This window comes from Dreissena polymorpha, chromosome 8 (genome assembly GCF_020536995.1).
Source record: "Dreissena polymorpha isolate Duluth1 chromosome 8, UMN_Dpol_1.0, whole genome shotgun sequence".
NCBI lineage: Eukaryota > Metazoa > Mollusca > Bivalvia > Myida > Dreissenidae > Dreissena > Dreissena polymorpha.
The window spans coordinates 92,780,108-92,801,044 of record NC_068362.1 but is presented as its reverse complement, the minus strand read 5'-3'; the positions used below and the strand labels follow the sequence as shown (position 1 = coordinate 92,801,044).

At 34.8% G+C, this 20,937-nt stretch overlaps 1 protein-coding gene across 8 annotated transcripts in view; it reads left to right on the top strand.

The window, feature by feature from the left end:
- The window catches only part of LOC127842757 (cilia- and flagella-associated protein 46-like), a 152,665-nt gene that overhangs the window by 1,084 nt on the left and 130,644 nt on the right, over window positions 1-20,937 (top strand). The window contains exons 2-10 of one of the 8 annotated variants that reach the window (XM_052372460.1): window positions 1,233-1,366; window positions 2,359-2,552; window positions 3,222-3,386; window positions 4,639-4,762; window positions 6,287-6,381; window positions 8,336-8,464; window positions 11,499-11,549; window positions 14,460-14,489; window positions 19,265-19,342. In XM_052372460.1, the coding sequence (XP_052228420.1) occupies window positions 1,233-1,366; window positions 2,359-2,552; window positions 3,222-3,386; window positions 4,639-4,762; window positions 6,287-6,381; window positions 8,336-8,464; window positions 11,499-11,549; window positions 14,460-14,489; window positions 19,265-19,342 (1,000 nt within the window). Of the gene's footprint in view, window positions 1-1,232; window positions 1,367-2,358; window positions 2,553-3,221; window positions 3,387-4,638; window positions 4,763-6,286; window positions 6,382-8,335; window positions 8,465-10,806; window positions 11,002-11,498; window positions 11,550-14,459; window positions 14,490-16,233; window positions 16,252-19,264; window positions 19,343-20,937 lie in introns of all 8 variants that reach the window. The other 7 variants (XM_052372458.1, XM_052372465.1, XM_052372464.1 and 4 more) reach the window with 7 other exon arrangements.

The window sequence follows — 20,937 nt, the reverse complement described above, 5'->3', positions numbered from 1 at the left end:
ATGAGTATATATATTGATAAGAGGATGATGCAAGCCAAATAACATTGTACAGCATCTGTTAATAACGGAGTTATGGCCCTTTGTATCTTGAAAAAATGCTTTTTTGTGTCCGGAGCTATGTCTTGGAAATGCTTTGGCGAATTTCATTGAAACTTGGTATGAGTATATATATTGATAAGAGGATGATGCACGCCAAATAGCATTTTACACCATCGGATAATAACAGAGTTATGGCTCTTTGTATCTTGAAAAAATGCTTTTTTTGTGTATCGGTATGAGTATATATATATGGATAATAGGATGATGCACGTTGGAGTTGTCCATCAGTCCAGAAAACTTTTGTGTCCACAAGTATATTGGCGGGGGATATCAATTCAACGAAATTTGCTTGTTCACATTGCTTAAGCTTTGATTTTCAGAATTAAATAGTCTCCATTTAGAATTATTAAGTTCTATTATGAAAACATATGTTTAAATATTAAAAAATATGGATAGTTCATAATGTACTGATTTCGGGAAAAACAATATGTTTAATATGTTTACATGGTACCTAGGGTACACAGATCAAGGGGAATTTAAAATACCTTTTTCTATAATGTTTTAGAATTAGAAGATATGGACTAGAAAAATAAATGGTTTTGTTCACACTTTTTTGACATTTTAAATGTAATTTAATGTATTAATTGACACTGTATTATTCGGAATATTCTGAAATACTTCAACAGAAAAAAAGTTGATTACAAAAGCTTTCCCACTGTGTGAATTGAGTCTGGAACCTCTCAATGTAAAAGTATATGTTTAACACTTACACCACAGAGGAAATATGTCTAATGTGATTGTAATTGAACCTGTATATTTTCTGATTTTATTAAAATTATTGTATTTTTAAGCACATTCTCACGAGTCTGTTGGGGTGACTGAAATGTACGAGATATGGCCATATTACATGAAGTTCATTACCGGTTTAAATTCTTAACTAGCTGCTATTTTTTGACAGTTACAAAAGGCTGTTAAATATTTACACAAATCCAAACAAACATGAAGTATTGGTAAAGAGTTCTAGAACAGTTACACAAATATTGCACCATTTTTGGCAACAATTTTGAAGCAACCCTGAGAGGAAAAGTGTACCACTACAGCTGGAACACAAGCATGGTGCTCTACCAGCAGAAGCTAACCTGGCAGTTGGTTGCCCACTACAATATCAGCTCTAGTGCCACCATTTCTTACAGGTCAAGACAAGAATCCTGCATTGCTTCAAGCATACGGTCTACTGCGAAATGTTGCAGAAACGAAGCCTTCAGTGGATGGGCCAGATGCTTTCAGTCCTGATTTGTATGTTCTCTGTGCGGAGATTGCCTTTCAGGTTTGTATTATTTTATGTTTTAGTTATTGTCTTATTCTAATATACACCTCTCTGTGGGAAATGGGGCTTAATTCATGTGTTTGAAATGTCATCCCAGATTAACCTGTGCAGGCTAATCCTGCCTAAACTATAAAATACCATAAATGTAAATTATTGTCTCTGATAATCCTGACTGCAAGGGCTTATCTGGGATGACACTTTATGCATTAAGCCCAAATTTCTCAGAACGAAGCTCACATAGTTTGGGCTGAAGGGCATGACGGTCACCTTTCACTGGAGTGTCACAATCAAGCAGAGGAATTTATATCTTGGCCAAGCTTAATACTCACTGAACGAGCGTTGTGCTCATATTTTCATATATTACTCTAGCCTTTTGTTTGATCGTAGGACAAAAATTGCATTCTGTTTGTTCATTTAGTTTGATGCTAAATGTTTATAGCATAAAGCTGGTTTCCTAAAATTATCCCATTTATTCAAGTATCATATTGTTATTTGTACTCTGTACATGTATCTGTTAATGTAACAAGAGTTAATAAAGTTTTGAAGATAATCTAACAATTCAAGAATTAGTCAAACATAGTTACTTATAATATTTTTCCAATTATGATTTGTTACTGCATTTAAGAATTAAAAGCACATTATAGTATCAGCACAACAAGTTTCATTGGTAGGTGAAATAAATGTTAAGAATTGCATGATTATCCATTAAGTGTAGTCTTACAATTGCATTAATGAAGGTGTAAAGTGTAGTCCACACGGGCTAAACAGGGACAACACTTACCGCTTTTATTGTTCATTTTGCTTAAAGCAAGTCCAGAGGTGTGATTTTTCCTCTTTTCAGCTGATTACCTCCCTTTCAATGTTCATCTGAAAATCAAGTTTTAGCGGAAAGTGTTGTCCCTGATTAGCCTATGCGGACATCAGAGCCACATTTTGTATGAGCGCGGCTCATTTACCTTTGCACTTAACTTATTTCCTCTGACAATTTCCAGAATGGCATGATAGAGGTCACACGTGAATGTTTAAAGATGTACTTCATGAAACCTCCTCCGTCTAACCAGTTCCTGTGTCGGGCGTACCTGTGTCAGGCCCAAATACTGGCGCCAACTGCTACCATCCCAGAACAGCTTGAAAAGGCTGTCGTCTACTTGCTGAAGGCTATATCGTTTGCTAAGGAAAATACTAGGTACGTGTACTGTATATATTCATTCTTAATATTTAAGCTTTTATCTGAGAAATCTTGGTTTAATGCATGTGGCTAAAGTTAGCCTGTGCAGTCTAATCAGTGTGACAATTTGCATAGACTTGATTTTTGGTCACAAGAGACTTTTTTTAAACAAGAAATTCCATAAAAAGTGAAAGTGGCGACCCTGATTAGACCACGGGTACTGCACATGCATTAAACCCAACTTTCCCAGTGGCTCATTTTTTTAAAGATAAATGCTTTGTTTTCAACTGTGTCAAGAAATCAAGCAAAATTTCCAAGTTTGATTTTCATGCCAGTCAATGAATAAAATTTATCAAGAGAACTGACTATTATGAAGAAAGGGTCCATAACCTTTCACTTTCACCTTTCTCTGTACGTAGTCCACTTTTAATTATCATATATTATATTATAAAATTATTATATTATTAAAAGTAATGTTTGTCAATGGAATCTTTAATGAAAGTTTAAAAACATGAGATTTCAAACACAAGTATTTTCTAATGAGGCAGTAATGTCAAACAAAAATGTTTTGTCCTATTGTTTAAAATTTTTTTTTTTCCAAAATCAGGAATCCACAAACTCACGTTTCCACGAAAAGTCATAAAAAATAAAACACACAATATTTTTGGCAACAAATGTTTATTACAGATACCATTTCCTTGTGTACAACGCCTCAGTAATCTACTGGCAGTTCTGTCGGCCATTCCTCAAGACAAACTTCAAGCAGTACCTGGCCCGCAGCCTGCACGCAGTAGTGAAAGCACTCGACGAGATTGACGATAAGGATTTTGAGTGGAGGGCTCAGCTGATGATGTGAGTAACAGGGATATCAGCAAAGTTGGCTTTGGGAAGGGTTGGAAGCATGACGTAGTTCGCATGAGCTGCCTGATGCCAATCTTGTATTCGCTTGTAAATTTTCGGAAATCATCGCAGGAAATTCGAAATTCACATGGAATATACTGTCACACAAAAAATAAAAATGAGCATTTTGCATCTCGTTAAATCTTTGTTACCAGACCTCATCTAGCATTCAAATTTTGGCTACTGCTATAGGGAACACTTATTTTTAATTGGTAAACTTTATTTTACGAAACATAGTACAGAATATTTCTTGATTTTAAGTATTTATGTGGTTTTAATATGGTAGTTTCGATTTCATCGTATTTGATTTTTGATATTGAGCCACTTTCTGGGAAAATTGGGCTTAATTCATGTTCATACAGTGTGGTCCGAGCCTGTTTGCAGGTCTGCCAAGGCTAATCAGGAACGACACTTCCCACTTTTATCAAATGTTTTGTTAAATGAAAGTTACTTCTTAACAAAAATCAAGTATATGCAGGAAGTGTCATCCCTGATTAGCCTGTGATGACTGCACAGGCTAATCCTGGACAACTCTTTACCCACATGCATTAAGACCCTTTTTAAAGAGCATGTCTCATATTATATTTTCTGTCATGAGTGTAACATTGCATGTTGCAGTGCTCTGATAATGTAACCTTTCATGTTGCAGTGCTTTGATAGAGTGTAACCTGCCATGTTGCATAGCTCTTATAGAGTGTATTCTTTTATGTTGAAGTGCACTGATAGATTGTAACCTTTCATATAGCAGTTCTCTGATAGTGTAGCCATTCATGTTGCAATGCTCTGATAGTGTGTAACCTTTTATGTTGAAGTGCTCTGATAATGTAACCTTTTAAGTTACAGTGCTCTGATAGAATGCAACCTTTCATGTTGCAGTGCTTTGATAAAGTGTAAACTGCCATGTTGCAGTGATCTGATAGAGTGTAACCTGTCATGTTGCAGTGGTCTGATAGAGTGTAACCTGCAATGATGCAGTGCTCTAATAGTGTAACCTGTTATGATGCAATGCTCTGATAGAGTGTAACCTGTCATGTTGCAGTACTCCAATATATGGTAACCTGCCATGTTGCAGTGCTCTGAAAGAGTGTAACCTGTCATATTGCAGCGTTCTGAAAGCGTGTAACCTATCATGTTGCAGTGCTCTGAAAGAGTGTAACCTGTCATATTGCAGTGCTCTGAAAGTGTGTAACCTATCATGTTGCAGTGCTCTGATCGAGTGTAACCTTGATGCTGGCAAGAAGTCAGACGCTTCCACCATCGCCACATCTGCAGCCACCTTCATACGCCAGAATGTTCCCCAGCTGTATAAGCAAGTCTTTGGACTCATTGTAAGAATAACCGAGTTCTGTCAGAAAACTGGACATAATGCATGTACAAAAAGTGTTCCAGATTAGCCTGTGCACAGGCTTTTTAGGACAACAATTGGAGCACATGCATTAAGCTCTGTTTACCCGGAGCAAAGCTTAATTTCTTATTTTATTAATTATTCACCATCAATTCATGAATCAACAGAAACAAATTGTATGAGAAATTTAGTTACAACAACATTTAGGGGTATGTTGTTGGTCGTGAGACAAGTGATCATTAGACATGCAGTCATTGAAATTCAGATTTAAATCTACAAGCAAGTCGGGCTAATACTATGGGAATTTGAACAAGCCCGAGTCAGATTTTACTAGCGCAAACATTTTTGTTAAAATGCAGATAAACATAACATAAAAAATCAGAAGAAGCATTCATTTATTCAATCTTTAGAATACAATACAAATCTCTTATTAATTTCATCCTCATCCAAGTTAGCTTCCTCGTCATCTGAGCCAGCCTCTTTCGAATCCTGAAATAAGAAGAAATTTATTTCACACACAGATTTCAATAAAATCACAATTATAAATATATACATCAAGTTTAGGTAAAAAATTAGCAGAAATGTATCCCATATATCCATGTGAAAGAGGGAGCAAACCTGAACCACCAGAAAATATATAAGCAATTAAGTGCCAGGTCTTCTACAAAAAGCCAGTTGACAAATGCGTCAATCACGGTTACCTCAGATTCGCATTCCTCAACGACGTACTTGAATGACAACTATTTGTCCATTACTCTCTGTGTCCCAAATGCAACACAAAACATTTATACATAATAGTAATCTGGGAACCACAAAACCATGCTCTTTATGCGCAGTAATCCATTTATCGGCTGATTGCCCAGAACGTGTGCGCAGTTTGTTAAAACATATGCGGCTGTTGATTTAAGCGGCTCAAAACTTTGTTTACAAATATTGATAATGAAAGTGGAACTCGTTTTCTGTTTAATGAATTGTACAAGCATGTCGGGCTTGTAATATTGGATTTCCTACAAGCCTGAAAGAAAAAATACTAGTTTTTTGCTGTCGGACTAGTGCGAATTTCGACGACTGGACATGATAACAAGATAACTAATAGAGTTTCTGTAATAAAACGTCATATATTTAGACATTGACTCAATTTTTGGGATTGCATGAGGTGGGAAAAGTCACAGTCAGTGGTACTAAAAATAGCTGCATATTTTCTGCTCGAAAACTATCAAGGCATTCATAGAGTCTAGGTTTTATGCTACTTTGATGTTTCTTGTTTTCATTCATTAGCATAGTGAAAATGGCTAAATGCAACCAGCATAGGGTGGGAACAGCCTGTAAATAATTGTTTTTGTCATTTGCTGCTCATCAGTACCTCAGGGTTGGAAATGAAGCCTTTAATAAAAACTTGAATGTACTAAAAAGTTCTTTAATTTAATAGGATTTTCTAAAGGACTCATATGGGTCTAAGAGTTTATCTGAGAAGTAAAGTGTTAATTTATTATCACTGTGTGGACAGGTAAGGAACCAGTTGATGGACTCCTCCAAGCTTCAGAAGGACACGAAGAATTCTGGTGAACTCGGCATCTACTACCAGATCTGCAAACTGAAAGTGTAAGTGATATGTGAGTGAAGTATTAGTGAAGTGCAAGTGATTTGTGAGTCAAGTGTGAGTCAAGTGTGGATTAGATGGGAGTGATGTGTGAGTGAAATGTGAATGATGTGCGAGTGAAGTGCAAGTGAAGTGTGAGTCATGTGTGAATGAACATTACTTTGCTTCATTTGTGAAACATTACACTTTGAAAGTGGTGGACTAATCTTAAAAATAAATATACCAAATCCTGCAACTATTGCTAATGCGTCAAAAGAACTTTTAAGAGAGGACACATATTTTCAATAAAAAATGTGTCATTTATGTACAGTCGAAACCCGATGATTCAAACTCGCCGAGACCGACAACAATAGTTCTAGCCATTCGGAATTCGAGCTAATTTATAATATACTTCTATTTACTAACATAAGTCTGCAATACATGTGCACTTCCAGTTAAAGAGTATTCGTACTGCCTTAACTCCGTACTACTGCGTACTACTTTCTACTTTTGAATTAACAAGAAGAAAATATCTCCTTAATATTTTTTTAACCAATTTGCTAAAACAGTTAAAGATTGAATCAAACAAATATCATATAGTAAATTATATCAGCATGTTTTACGAAGCACATATATAGGTACCTGTAAAAGCACACTTAGAAACAAAACATGCATTCTTGATTCTACGGCAATTTCCGTTTTTTGTTGTTTTTGCCTCTTTCTATTGCCCGAAATGCCTTAATATTTTTCTGTGTAACTTTTTACGATCAACTTTATCTTTGACCCTTTACATCCTACAGCTGACCCTTTTAGTAGTGCTGCTTTAGATATCCACCCCGATTGGGTACCAGTGCCTTCTCTAGAGTGCTAAGCAAGAAGCGAGTCAGCCGTTTCAACCATAATAATACTGCGTCTACAAGAAAGTCAGATTTTATACAAAATGCCATTTTTTACTCAAATCAATTAACGATTGAGTTGATGGCATGTTTTCAACCTGTGTGACATCAATTATTGCTTGCCTTAAATCAAAAGGTCCTAATCGCTTAACCGTTTTATGCAACCTGACGCGAGTTCGAGCCGACCGAACAAAAGAACGTGTGAAAACTATGGCCGGGACAGTGGAAACAGTTCGAGCCATCTGATAATTCTAGCCAAGCGAGTTCGAGCCATCTGACAAAAAATATATGAATATATAGAAATAAAAAATTGGTGCTTCGTGTAGAGTTCGAGCCAACCGGAAATTCGAGCCAAGCGAGTTTGAGCCATCTGGTTTCGACTGTATATACATGTTTTTCATATTACATGTATATTAATTGTAAAAATAGTTTTTAAACAAGTTCTTCAGTGAAAATTTAATATATTTTATAAAACTAAAAAAATGAATTAAAATTAATTAAATGAATTCCTGTGTAATATGATCCAGTTAAAAAAATGGACATGGAGGGGTCAGATTGGCAGTGGGGGGGGGGGGCATTGGGGTTGCAGGGTTCTGTCCTGCTCTGTTTAGGCTTAACTGGGAAACTCAATACCTTGCTTGGGATTGCATTTAGTGTGGGTTAATGCATTAACTCTTGTGATTAAGTTTTCATAGGCAATACTTTGAGAACATCCAGAACAATGAACATTTTGAGCCTTATCCTGGGAAAACTGGACTTAATGCATTTGTGTAACGTGTCATCCCAGATTAGTTGTGCGGACTGCACAGTCCTTTTAAGGATGATACTTTCAGCTTTCATGGAATTTCTCTTTTCAAGATAGTCTATTCAAATGAAAATCTAGTTTTGCGCTAAAGTGTAACTTTACGCACATGCATTATAAGTATAGCACAGTTTTCCCAGAGTTCGCCTCATATGTGGGTAACGTCATTAACACTCATTACTCAGGCATTACAGTTAACACTCATTACTCAGGCATTACAGTCAATACTTGATAACAACCAGAACAAAGGTAAATTATGAAATGTTTCTGTGTGTTCAGGTCCCTACAGAACAATGAGCCCCGTGAATACCACGAGGAGATCCAGAGACTTCTCAACCAGCTGGGGGTGCAGCACATTAAGGGGAAGAAGCGCGGTACATCCCCAGATACCAGCACAGACACAGACAGGTTGGTACATAGCGGTAATGTGAGGCTCTGGTAAAATTAGGCTTAATGCATGTGCGTAATTGTCCTCATAGACTAGCCTGTGCAATCAACACAGGCTAATCAGAGACCACACTTAACGCCTTAATTTAGTTTTCAGTAAAAAACAATCACCTTTTGAACAAAAATTGCATACAAGCGGAAAGTGTTTAGCCTGTAAAGTTTGCACAGGCAAATCAGGGAAGACACCTTACGCTCATGCATTAAGCCCCATTTTGCTGGAGCAAAGCTCAATTGCAGATACGCACAGGTTGGTACACAGCAGCATGTGATGCTCAGTGCTTTATGTACAAGTTGGAGAGATTCGGTTTTTTATAGATTTTTTCCTTTGGAGAGATTTGTGTACTAGACCGAGTGATTTGTTGTTTGATTTTCAGATTTTTTTTAGAGAGATTATGTTTGATTATCCGTGTGTAATCGATTTTTTTTTAAATATAATTTTTGAGTTTTGTTTTACAGTTGTTATATTTTTTTAGGAGCAGCAACTGATTTTAAGTTTAAGGAAATGGAGATTTTTTTTCCTGCAAAGTTTGTTGTTATGATGTACTTTTAAGAAAACTTAAATATAGAGGTGAGATTCAAGAAATATTTCTTCCGCATCATCTTCTGTACATTTACACATTTATTTCAATTTTGTGAAGAAAAAACAGCAACAGATAACAAGATTATGACAACTTTTGAAACAAAATGTGATCATTTATTAAAACAAACAAATTCTTTATCTGAGGTACACTTTGGGAAAATGGGTCTTAATGCATGTGCTTAGAGTTGTTCCAGATTAGTCTGTGCAGTCACACGTGCTAATCAGGGATGACACTTTCCTCTTTCATTGAATTTTCATTTAAAGAAAGTCTCTACTCAACAAAATTCAGTTTAGGCAGAAAGAATACAGGCTGATCTGGGACGACACATTACGCTCATTGATTAAGCCCTATTTTCTTAGAGGGTGTCTCATATATATTACTTGCCACGATGTGTAGATTTACGGTGTCCAGTGATTCCCAAGACCAAAATTCCGTGTTGTCCAGTGAACCCGAGGTTGGGTCCAGAAGTAGGCGAGGTTCTGTCGCCATGTAAGAACCCCACAACCACCCACATATCCCTGTAACGCCTCAATAGTCCAAAATGTTTTGATGGTTTTGACTGTCCCTTAATTGTCCATTGTTTTATAACAGAAAGTGCATGTGCAATTTTTGATTGTTATTAGCCCTTTAATTGTCCATGGTTTTGAAGCATGTCCATAATAGTGTTGTTTTTAAAATTTGTGACTTTTGTTATATCCAATATAATCCAAATGTTAACATTTTGGTATTGTTATGTTGGTTTTGTTTATTTGAAGATTGTAAGTACAATAAAAGAGAAAGAAACTTATGTTCATTTATATTTTGTATTTTAGCCTGGCAATCTTGTAATATGCTCAAGACTGAATTATTATTTTTCTCTTCTCCATTATTGTTCCAAACATTTAATTCCATTTTCCTCATTTCAAAAAGCATAAGATGTATCAATTTTAAACAGCATTTCGATGTGAGCCGCTATCATCCGCTGTATCAGTTTTTATGACCATTACAATCACCGTCTCATTTTCCATATCACATTTTAACATCAACACTTAACATTAACATTTATACCTCCTTATTCAATACTGAGTAAATTTTATCCAGAGATGATTATCATGTCCCAATTTTATGTGACCTATCTTTAATTTTCCAGCTTTTCACCTGTATTCTTCCTTTGTTCTACTTACTGTATAATAATTTATATTTGTTGGCATGAAATTTTGTGGTTTTTCAAAAAAAAAAAAAATTGCGTTGACACCTAAATTCTTATGGTTTTCTGATTTCGGAAATAAAAATGAGGAATTTTCTTCAGTTATTTTCTGGATCGGTCAACCAAGAAATCAACAACAATCAATGTCCCTCAAAAATGAATATCTTGCAGTATTCAACACTTCAAGTTATGTCCTGTTCTTGTTTATCTCCGTAAACTTTATTATGAAAAACTAAGTGACAATATCACCTTTCTTTATTATCTTGCTCATGTACTTTATATAGGTCATTACGGTGGCCTAGTGGATTATGGTGTCAGTCAAGCGTCTGGTAGATCATGGATTCAACCCCCACTAAGGGAGCGTTCTTAAGAACACTCCAGATGACACCAAATACTGTTTCTACTCAGTAAATGGACTTGAGGGCCTTTCAATAAGCTTAGGCCGTGCAATTAAGCTAAAATAAATGGATTTACACCAAAATTATCTTACTCATGTCTACTTTACACTTACTTCCAGCCTTTCTGTCTCTTTCCAGTAAATTAGTCTCTAGAGATGTTACAAACTTGAGCGAGGTCTCGCTAGAGGACAGAGCCAGATCTTCCTCAGGAAAGGCTAAACTTGAGGATCTGAGAAAGGCTTTACTTTCTGAGAAAACCAGTGACTCTTTAAAGTCCCGGTCCCCAGTGGTCCCAAGAGACGGGTCCCCTAAAATGTCGGCCTTGAGTCCCTTGTAAGTCCCTTGCACTGAGGTTGCAGTGGCCAGCATTGTGAACGCAGGGTGCTGGGTTTTATGCAGCTTCTAATGCAAACACTGAAATAGCTTTACTTTATTTTCAGGGCTTATACTACAATTTGCTATATTAAGCATGGGTTACAATTTGACACAGTTGTCTGAAGAAAATTCTATTTGGCTACAGCTTTTTGAGCCAAAATGATAATACAAAAATCCATAGCGAGTCGAATTTTGTTAATGGACAGTTTTGCACTGGGAATCCTGGTAAATGATGAATTATATATGGAGGATTAATTTCTAAACTGTTTTTGTTCAGATAGTATTAGGAAGAAAAAAAAAATTAAATTATATTTATTTAATATTGAATGACTTGCATGACAAACATATGATCTTTTCTTGTCAACATCATGGCTTTGAGTTGTTTTCAACCGCGGTATTTTGTCCTAAGTTCTTTACTTAATCCATACATGTACAAGGTCCACAACTATTTATAGAGCAGTGTCTGTGAAATCGACAGCTAGCTCGGAATCCCGACCAGTGTCAAGGTATTTGCTACATTGCCTCTCTGCTGACTTGCTTCGCTCGCTTCATTACAAGCTAAACTTTTACAATTTAGCCTCGTTCTGGGAAAACTGGGCTTATTGCATGTGCATAGAGCATCATCCCAGATTAGCCTGTGCATTCTGCACAAGCCATTCAGGGACAACATTTTCCGCATAAACTGAATTTTAACTTATAAAAAATCAATAAAAGCGGAAACTGATTTACCTGATTTGCCTGCTCGGACATTATGCACATGCATTAAACCCCCTTTTCCCAAAGCAAGGCTCATGTTTCTTATCTCCTAGAGCTATAATGTAATACAATAGTATAACAACAGCTCAGTGCTACAGTATGTCATTAGCAACAGTTTTACAAGTTTTGGAGATCTGTAAAAAAAAGGTGTTTTCGTTTTTATAGACATTCATGATTTTAATGGATTGAGTCAAATTAAGTGAAATGATAATCACTTAATATATAGACTTAACTGACTATCAAAATAGCCTACACGTTTTTATGACAATGATTGACATAACCAATAGACCGCTAACTCCACCTTTGTTCTACATAACAGTTTCAAAGGCGGAGCTATGCAAGTGCTCAAACATAATTGGACGATAACCAGTGAATAACAAACTCGCGATTGGTTAAACATGTCGCTTCACAAATTAAAGAAATTTTATTGGCGAGAAGGGTGATGCTTTATGGCTTCTTGACAGGAGGCGGCTTTCCTTTGATGACGTCAAACTGTCAATTCACACAGGTTGCCAATTCTCGCTCTACTTTAAAAATGACTCGATCTTTTGTTTACACGTTCAGTCGTAAAAAAAAACCTGCTTACATGAAAACTTTGGATTAAATTATGAAAATAAAAACAAGGGAAATGTTGCGGCAAACTGTGGTAATATTAATTGGTAAGTATCAGTTAAAAGAGGAAATTTTGTGTGTCGTATTTCAACAAGTTTTCTGTACATCAACAACAACAACTTTAACCATTTCCGCGGGGATCGAACTTAGTAGAATGTCATCATTTTTTTTCATGGACGACCTCATAAGTCAAGACTGTAAATTGAATCAAATTTTTAAGGAAAAAAATCTCGACTTATGACTGCATTTTTACGGTATATCTAATACAGGTAGTCTTATTATTGAAGAACAACAGCTTTGGTATGAAAACTGAGATGTTTGAAAGTACTGATCAAGTAAAAGTTTAAGGCCATTGAGAGAAATCAAATTGTTTTACATATTATGATTTTTATTTAGAGTAGTTTTAGAAAATTTGGTATTTGTCTGTTGAACATTTCATTTTAATAGAATGCTTATGGTATGGTTCTTGTATAAAGTTTTGTGTAGAAGTAGTCTGTTATCTATGCATAATTTTTTCTGTTTGGTATTTTCTTTCTTAGTTTAACTTCTTCTGAGATGTACATGTGTAGTATGTTTTATTGTTTTGAACCATGCAAAGTTATATATTGAAAGCCATCTATAGTTTTGGCTTGGATAACATAGATTGGTTCTGTATGTCATTATTTTATATAAAATAAACAAACAACATCAACCTATTGTATATTGTATAAATGTTGTTTTTTGCCTTCCTAGGAGTATAGAGTCCAGAAGATTCCAGTTTTTCTGTTGAGCAAATGTTTTGTCTATATTGCTTAACTTACCTCAAGCTTATGGCAGTGTTGTTTTTTTTTTCAACATCCTTAATATTTTTAGGTGCTACGGTACTTTACAGAGAAATTAGTATTTTCAAAAGTGGCACAGCCAGGAATGAAAATATTTATTTAATGTGTTCATTAGTTGATAAAACCATCAATCTACAGAAAAAAAAGATTCTGTTTATTTTATGCTTTAAGACGATTTGTTTACATTTCGAAAGAGGTTAAGTGCACAATTTTGCCGGAATAATAACATCATGATGTTAATTCAGTAAAAATTATCATAAAATTTTCAAAAATATTTTTTAACATTTAAAACAGTGAATTAAGTTTTTAATCACTGACATTTCTAATAGATCACTAGAGAGCATTAAATCAATAACAACTCTTTGTTGCTACTTTTTTCTCTTTGAATTCTTTCTAATTATTGATGCCAAAAGATTTTCGGAATTGTTTAATTACTGTCATCTGGTTGTATATTTGGTGGTGGGTTTTCAGGTTATTTTAAAATACTTTGCATTCATCAACTCTTAAGACATCCCTTTGTTTATTACTAACTGTTTGTATGTTAAGTCCCATGTATGTCAACACCCATATTTATTGATTGTTTTTACTAAATTTCTCACATTTCATATATCAGTTTGGTGTTCAGCACAATTTTTAAAGGGTCATAATATGATATATGTTTGAACAATTATAGCGTTTATAAAGTGTTAAATGTGTGTTACAAATGTGATTGAACTTTTTTTTATATTTTCTTTCTCATAATTGTAGAAAAACTGCATTTAAGTTTTATTCGTACAATAAATGTTGATATTTTTTTAAGCTTTTAGCTATACTAGTTAAAATATTCCTTTACAATTACTCAATAACTTAAATTGGAAGGAGGTATTGTGCGGTAATTTACTTTTGAGGTAGCAATCTAATTTCTTGGCATGGTCAAATTTCTTGTTTTTTTGGATAAATGGTCATCTATGAGTTTACATGTACTATATAACTACATGTACTACAGATATTTAAGTTTAAATATGTTTTATAGTTATCATTATATTAGGTTACTGACAGAAAATGTACATGATACTATCAGAGCAGAAGAAAAGTTGAGCTTGTGCTGTAGAAAATTGTAACACAGTGGATTTAATGAAATGCATTTGTGTACATTTCTGTCCTTTATAATTGTCAAGTGCACATGTTGTGGTTTTTCGATACCTACAGAACTATCGTTATCTGTGTCTATGTTTTTATTCATTGAAGGAAACAGAAAACAGGAAAGGAGACTGATCGGTACATTCATTCTTGCCTCTTATTACTTAATACACACCGGCACTATCCTATGGACCTTTTCACACTTGCACTCCCTAACAGTCTCTGGTCTACTGTTTCAGCTTAAGCACAATAACCTGAAGTAATTTCTTCCACATTCTGGGAAAACTGTGCTTCATGCATGTGCGTAAAGTGTAGTCCCAGATTAGAGTGAGCAGTCTGCGCAGGTGTAGTCCCAGATTAGAGTGAGCAGTCCGCGCAGGTGTTGTCCAAGATTAGAGTGAGCAGTCCGCGCAGGTGTAGTCCCAGATAAGAGTGAGCAGTCTGCGCAGGTGTAGTCCCAGATTAGAGTGAGCAGTCCGCGCAGGTGTAGTCCCAGATTAGAGTGAGCAGTCCGCGCAGGTTAGTCCCATATTAGAGTGAGCAGTCCATGCAGGTGTAGTCCCAGATTAGAGTGAGCAGTCCACGCAGGTGTAGTCCCAGATTAGAGTGAGCAGTCCACGCAGGTGTAGTCCATGATTAGAGTGAGCAGTCCGCACAGGATTATCCATGATGACACTTTCCACTTATATGATATTTTTAGTTTAAAGTAAGTATTTTCTAAGTGAAAATCTAGTCATGGTGGGAAATGTTGTCCCATATTTGCCTGTGTGGATTGCACAGGCTAATTTATTACCTGATGTCTTATATAAATGATAATTCATTATTTTTTGCTATTTCCTCGTCGAAAAAGAAATTTGCTATGTTTTAAACTGTTACCGGTGAATATCGAACTGTTGACCGGTCAACAGTTTGAACTGTTGCTCGCTGAAATAATGACGTCATTTCGTCGAAAAAATGACGTCATTTTACAGTTAAACAGTCAAAATTATTTATTTTATCGATTACTGTTGTGTGTAAATAAAAAGTTAGTTTGCTGTTATTTCTATGTTGGAAATTTGATCAGGTAATAAAACACTTATTTCATGGATGCTTGGTGAACAGTCAAAACTGTTGTCCCTCGGTATCAGGGCTGACATTTGGAACTGTTGCCCTCAGCCTATCGGCCTCGGGCAACAGTACCAAAGTCATCCCTGATACCTTGGGAAACAGTTTTGACTGTTCACCGCGCATCCATGAAATAAGTGTATACTGTACTAACGTGTACTTTGTGCACATGCATTAAGGCCAGTTTTCCCGAAACAAGGCTCTTTTGATAATGAAGGGTACAATTATTGGGTAATTGTGTTGAAGGCATCATTTTATTTATCCTACTTTCTTTAGAACTATTTTATCAATATGATTAACGGTTAGTCTTCTCTCTAAATATCTTTTAATTCCCTAATCTTTTAATTATCTGTAACTATATTCAGGTATTAAATGTAGACAACTTATAAGAAATGAGAAATAATTTTCCATGGCTGTCTTTAACATGATTTGTTGAAGCGATCCAGTGAATAATCAAGAACTTGCTACATGGATCCTAATTGGACTGGTAGATTTTAGACCAATGAGTCCAAATCCAGAACTAATAAGCCCAGCTAAAAAAAAGAGAATAAATCCAGAACTCAGTGAAGCATAGGCTACTGACTTGTGAGGGCTGTATCTTGACACCAATTTGATTCTAGTACAGTTGTTTATTAATTCTCATTCAAATATTATTTGAGTCTTCTCTCACTAACAACTCTTTTTTTTCTTGAATGTAATCTTATTATAACCTTCTGGTTGGTACCCTTAATATTAATTACTGTAAATAGTTTTATGATCATATTTGTTTTCTTTACAGCAGCAAAGACCTGGAGATGTAATTAAAACTTGTGTTTATGCAGTTAATATTATAACACACTATTATGTTAAGTAAGGCTCAATTGGTCATTGTCGGATCGGGTACTACTTACATGTACCACGGGTACTCTTAAGTATACTTACATGTACCCGGGTACGGTAAATATACTTAATCGTACCCGGTCGATATTAGACTGTACCGGAGTTGTAATCCCGCCTAAAATCCGATGTCGTAAAACGCGCTACCGATTATCTTAAACAAACTTCTCTTTTAAAAAATTTGTGTCAACATGCTTTGTGTGTACGAGTTTCGATAATATAGAGGCCATTTTACAGAAAATTGACATAAATGTGAATAATTATAATTAATTTAAAAGTAATAGCCGACAACGACCGATTTAGCGTTAAATTTCCCGGGTACGTTTTAGTATATTTACCGTACAAGGGGTACATGCAAGTATACTTAAGAGTACCCGGGGTACATGTAAGTAGTACCCGAGCCGACAATGACCAATCAAGCTTAAGTAAGAGTAAGATCTCAATCTTTAAATAAACACTTAAATTTTTAAAACTGCTTTGTATGCAGTTTTAATTGGTGTTTTATTAGTTTTAAGAAAAATATATGTATACAAATGATGGCCATTCAAAGTTTGATGCCTTACTCCGAATTGACATAATGCAGTGTTTTATTACCCCTCCCAAAAGACGGAAGGATATAGAAAATTCGTTGACTGTCCGTCATTCCATCAGTCTGTCTGTTACAAAATTTTGAAAATTGTGGGGGATATCTTTTAAGCAAGTTGTTAGTATTTGTGTTTTATATGTTCAGGTTAATCTTTGATTCTTGATATGCATATTTAAGAGACTTATTATGATAGTTTAATGGCCCATTTTATTAATTAATAAGCAACAATTAAGAGTTCTGCTGAAAATTATTTAATACTTTCTATTATTTTTAATTGATGGTATTGTTTGAAATAGAATTTAAGTTGTTTATTTTGTATATAATTTATTATAAAGCTTGTGAAATTTTAGAATGAAATTTCAGTTCTTTTTATTGTTATTTGAAAAAAGTGAGCTGAAGCTATTAACCCTTATACAAAAAGTGAGCTGAAGCTATTAACCCTTATACAAAAATAATTAAAAAACAATAATCAAGAAATCAGAGCCATGTTCTGTATTGTATTTTTGGTATTTATTTTAGTTATCTTTGATGTTTGTTGAAGATAAAACTTGTTTTTCCTAGGAGGAGGAGATTGAGAGCTTTAGTGATGCACAAGTATGAACTCTGGTTTAGAAATGTGCATGCATGTACATTATACCAAACTTGTAGTGTACATATTAGAAAGCACAGAGGGACTCAGCAATATAACTAAAATAAATTAAGCACAAACAAAAATACTGATTTGTGTAGTTTTAAAAACATATTTTATTTGAAATTGTTTATTTCGCGTTACATATTTTTTTATGTTTCGAATCATTTGACACTATAGATGAAAATTGAATTATTTTTATTTAGAAATGTTGTGCAAGTGTCTGAATTAACACAGTGTTTTCATAAAAACTTATCACTTTAATAATAACATTATAGCGACCAATAAAAATATTAATTGTAAGTTCTTAAGTCCATAATTGAATGAAGAATTGAAGAAAGTGCTTAAAGGCTGTTACCAGTCATCACACAGAAATCTTTGAAAAAGAAAAGCAGTCAAATTGTGAGTCCCTTCCTGTATAGAATTCTTGCTTGCAGTCACGTCTCTACTGCATCACACTGTGTTACATTAAAGAGGACCACTCTATAAAGCTTAGTTTGCGTGGTATACATGTTTATGTTCGATGTTATAAAGGAAAACTAGATAAGAAGTGTTCTGGAAAAACTAGGCTAAAGGCATGTGTGTAAAGACACTCTCTGCTTTTATGCAAATTTATGCCCCCGAAGGAGGGCATATAGTGATCGGACCGTCCGTCCGTCTGTCCGTCCATCTGTCAGTTACACTTTGTGTTTAGGTTTCGAAAAATGCTCATAACTTCTATGTTGCTTCAGATAGCAATTTCAATTATTTGGCATGCATGTGTATATGGACAAGGCCTTTCCATACACACACAAATATTGACCCCTGTGACCTTGACCTTGAACTTATGGTTCGTGTTTAAATGTCGAAATCTGCGTTTAGGTTTCCAAAAAAGCTCATAACTTCTATCAAGCGTTTATAGGGGCATAAGTCATCCTATGGTGACAGCTCTTGTTTGTTTAACTCTTTCAGTGCTGGAACCGAATTTTGAAGGCCTTTGCAAACAGTTTGGATCCAGATGAGATGCCACAGAACGTGGCGTCTCATCAGGATCCAAATTGTTTGCTATTCTGGTAGTATTGTTTGGAAAAATCGAAGAAATGGCTAATTTTAGAAATTAAGCAGACGACATTTTAGCAGACAACAAATTTCCCAGCATGCAAAGGGTTAAAGAAATGACACTTTACACACAAGCGTCAATCCCTGCATGTTTTCCCAGAGCATGGCTCCATGGAGAAATATATTTGATGTAAAAATGAAACTGGATTATAGCAAACACATCAGCTTTTCAATTCCTTATAACTGATTGATTTTATGCTTTTTGGGGGTATATAGAGAAATATCAGTGAATGAAAACTGTTAATTAACTGTTTCAAACAGTGAAAATTAACAGTGAAAATTATCAATAGTGTTAACTGTTTAACTGTGAAATGACATTGTTCTTTGATGTCGACATCATTATTTTAGCATAATTCTTCAGTTTAAATACAAAAATAATAATTTGAAAGCATAAAATAAAAAGAAAATTTGTTTGATTTGTTGGAATATCAATTTTATTTAACTTGTGATCATAGAAAATCATAGTTTTTCACTTGTGGGCGCAAATATTGTTTTCTATGATCACTTATGAATAAAAATCGATATTCCACAAAATCCAACAAATATCCTCTATATATTGCACAGGCTCATATAGTCACAGTAGCATGTAGAACATGTAATCAGCGGTGCTTGCTTTCGTAGGAAAAGCCCTTCCAAGACAGGTAGACGCACTCCTACGCCTGTTAGTACCAAGAGAATAGCCGCTGACAGCGAAGAAAAGTGAGTCACTTTTGCTTGATTAGCGATGCAAGTCACTAGACAACTGTTGATTGTTGTTCCTTTTAATATCATCATAAAGTAAACAGTACAGAATAAAACTTAATTTTTAACCTTTTAGATACGCAATTCGATGCCTTTGTAGTTTCAGAAAATCAATTAGAATTAAAGACCTTTTTTACTAGATTATAATTTTAAAGATTACATTTCCAACTCTTAAGATACTTGTCAGCAGCAAACAGCATACAACCTGAAAAGAGTTATATATAAATGTTTAAATATAAATAATCTTAGATTATGAATTCAAGGAATATTTTTATCAATTATTGGGTAAAAATTCAACCACATCAGCCCAGCCAAAAGTATTTTAAGACCCCCCCCCCCCCCCGATCTGCTTAAAAGGAAATGGAAAAATTTATTTATTTATTTTTCTTCAATAAAACTCAATATTCCATGGAATTGCAATGTTTTAGGTCCATTTTAGAAATATAGTTGCTCTTGCCCTGTTGTATCATGCTAAATATTTAAAATCACTTTGTAATCTTTATACATTGTTTTCACATGTCACTTGCTTACTACAGTAATTAGGCGAACATCTAGATAGTTTAAAGAATGTAAAAATAAGATTAGTCTGTAGTGCTATTTACAGAAGATGTCAAGAAAGAAATAATTATAAAATTCATATTTTACATATATTCTATACATTGCGTTCTAAGTAGTATTTTCTTTTGTTTTAAATATCTAGCAATAACAAAATACCTTAATGTAATTATGTACTATAATTATATTTACAGAATGCCTGTACAACACCATAGTCGCAACAATTGCACAAATTTCCTGTCCAAAAGCAATAAATACAGTCCAAATAAACTGTAGAACAACAGCCTAGACATTTATCTTTCAGAAAATCTCTTTGTTCACAAAGTTAACATTTTTATGCCCCCTTCAAAGAAGAGGGGGTACATTGTTTTGCTGGTTGTTGATCGATCTGTCGGTAGACCAGTTGGATTCGGATCAATAACTCGTCAAAGAATTGACAGATTGGCTTGATACTTTACATGTGCATTGGTCTTGGACAGTAGATGACCCTTAATGAAATTGGGGTCACTAGGTCAAAGGTCAAGGTCGCTGTGACAATAAGTGTGAAACTTGTTTTTGATCGATAACTCGTCAACAAATTGACCGATTGGCTTAATACTTCACATGTGCACTGGCCTTGTACAGTATATTACCCTTATTGAAATTGGGGTCATTAGGTCAAAGGTCAAGGTCACTATCACAATAAGTTTTAAAATCGTTTCCCATCAATAACTTGTCAACGAATTGACAGATTGGCTTGATATTTCACGTGTGCATTGGCATTAGACTAAAGATGACCCCTATTGAAATTGGGGTCACTAGGTCAAAGGTCAAGGTCACTAACAATAAGTGTGAAAATGGTTTACGATCAATAACTCATGAATGAATTGACTAATTGGCTTGATACTTCACATGTGCATTGGCATTGGACAGTAGATGACTCCTATTGAAATTGGGGTTACAAGGTCAAAGGTCACTGTCACAATAAGTGTGTGGGTTTTTTTCCAATCAATAACTCG